Source organism: Antrostomus carolinensis, unplaced genomic scaffold, assembly GCF_000700745.2.
Source record: "Antrostomus carolinensis isolate BGI_N321 unplaced genomic scaffold, ASM70074v2 scaffold15479, whole genome shotgun sequence".
NCBI classification, from domain to species: domain Eukaryota; kingdom Metazoa; phylum Chordata; class Aves; order Caprimulgiformes; family Caprimulgidae; genus Antrostomus; species Antrostomus carolinensis.
This window is the reverse complement of record NW_010336568.1, coordinates 571-2,430: the sequence shown is the minus strand read 5'-3', so window position 1 is coordinate 2,430 and position 1,860 is coordinate 571. Positions and strand designations below refer to the sequence as shown.

At 41.3% G+C, this 1,860-nt stretch overlaps 1 protein-coding gene across 1 annotated transcript; it reads right to left on the bottom strand.

The window, feature by feature from the left end:
- Positions 1 to 1,162: 1,162 nt before the first annotated feature.
- On the bottom strand, positions 1,163 to 1,471 carry MRPL57 (mitochondrial ribosomal protein L57). Its single transcript, XM_010174912.1, has one exon. The coding sequence runs from the start codon at positions 1,469 to 1,471 to the stop codon at positions 1,163 to 1,165; it is 309 nt and encodes a 102-aa protein (XP_010173214.1).
- Positions 1,472 to 1,860: the final 389 nt, after the last annotated feature.

The window sequence follows — 1,860 nt, the reverse complement described above, 5'->3', positions numbered from 1 at the left end:
TTTGTGTTTTAATTGTATTGTGCAATCTCCCCATATGTATACTTTCCCATGAATGTTACCTTAAGCCATTTATAACCATTGAAAGTGCATTCGAGATTTTGTACATCAGTGTTCAGACCTGTTCATACTTCTCTGAAGTATAATTCATGTTTAAATAAAAAGTTGTACCACTTCAGGCCTCTTTTCCAAAGTGATAAAATATTAATGGCTTTGACACTTGAACTCATCAGTGAATGCAACAACTTAATAAATTTATGTGAAAGATCTGAAAATTGCTTAGCTGTAGCATGTGTGTATGAGCTCAGTGAGAAAAACTGCCTCCCTGGAAAACAGTTTTTACAGTCCAGCTGCAACAAGCCTAAGAGTACACTCACTCTTGAGACATCTTCCAGGTCACTGGGTCTTGAGAAATAAAGAAAACTCTGCCTTGTGGCTGACTATTCCTTCGGGACACTAAACATGACTTAGAGATCAGACTGACAGACAAGAATCAGTTCTATTTCTCAGATCAGAAATAATCTCTGAGATGGCCGTTACACCCAAGCTGCCTCTGACACGACAATGACACTGGCATTTAAATTCAGCAATTCTTCCTAGAAAGATTTTAAAAAAATGGGAACATGTTACAATCTTCCCCGAGTTCCAGCCTCATACACCTAACTTGGGAATTCTAGTTCATGTTGGTCCTTGCACACCAGATGAAGCGAGCACTGCGTCAGCACTCTGAGTTGTGTCTGGCGTACTAGGGTATACAGACATCTCCCCCAGCAGGAGCGTGACCTGTAAGAGCCATCTGGCCAGTACCAGAACATAATCCCCTTCAACAGAGCAGGTGTGCTGGTGAAGATACACATCTAGCTCAGCTCATCGTCACTGCACGTGGTAACGCACACTGGTTTATGCAAAGCCCCTGAAGAACAGCAGGCGGGCAGATGGTAGAGAGCCACAGAAAGAACTGTCTTTTTCTAAAGAGACAATAACAAGAAAACATACATACACTGTTTTTGTAGAACTACTTTTAATGTAAGATGTGCTATAGCGCAGCAAAGTCTCCTCTGTCACCTGCCCTTGCTATGCTGAATTACAAACCCCCCATAACAGGTACAGCAGCGGATCCCGCAGTAGTGCCTAACACACCCCAAATACAAACACGCCATCTTACTCAAGTCCACTTTTTCGACACATTTAAGTGGTTTAAGTGATCGCTGATGTATCTGTGCTCGGGGAACTTGGCCTTCACCAGGCTTTTGAAAGCTTCCCATCTTGCACGTCTCTCTTCTGTGTTATGTTTATACTCCTGTTCCCGTGTCAGGTAAGGTCGACTCAGCCAATATTCGTTCTCTGCTTCAATTTCCAACCGTCGGATCATGGCTTGCTTCATTGAAAGGGTAACCAGTCTTGGTCGCCTGTATTTTCCAATCCATTGTTTTCCAGGAATTCTCTTCCGGAGTAATACTGTTGTTAAAAACATTATGCTTCAAAATATAAACAAAAATATAAAATACTCATTATTACCGTAGGGGGAAAATAAATCAAATTTAACAAGAGAAATGAAAAATCTGCACGCACTTACTGCACTGCCTTTCAGCTGCCTGTTAGGCAGTTTGAAGTTCAGAACGTGATACTCACAACCCACCACGACATACAGTAGAGAGTCCGGTGACAGACATACTGGAAACTTAAAGACCAGAAAAGGGAAACGGAAACCTTTCTTTAGCTAAAGAGTCTACTCAGTTATTCTTCATTGAGATTAAAGCATGTGCTCTATAAATTATTTATGAAAAATCCAGTCCCAAATACTATTACACAAAAGGTTTCACTTCATTCATTCCTTCTTCAAACAGCTAACTGCCCTGTCAC

What these genes read in the sequence shown, in the direction of transcription:
- MRPL57 (XM_010174912.1), bottom strand. Translation starts at nt 1,471, where the DNA reads ATGTTTTTAACAACAGTATTACTCCGGAAGAGAATTCCTGGAAAACAA.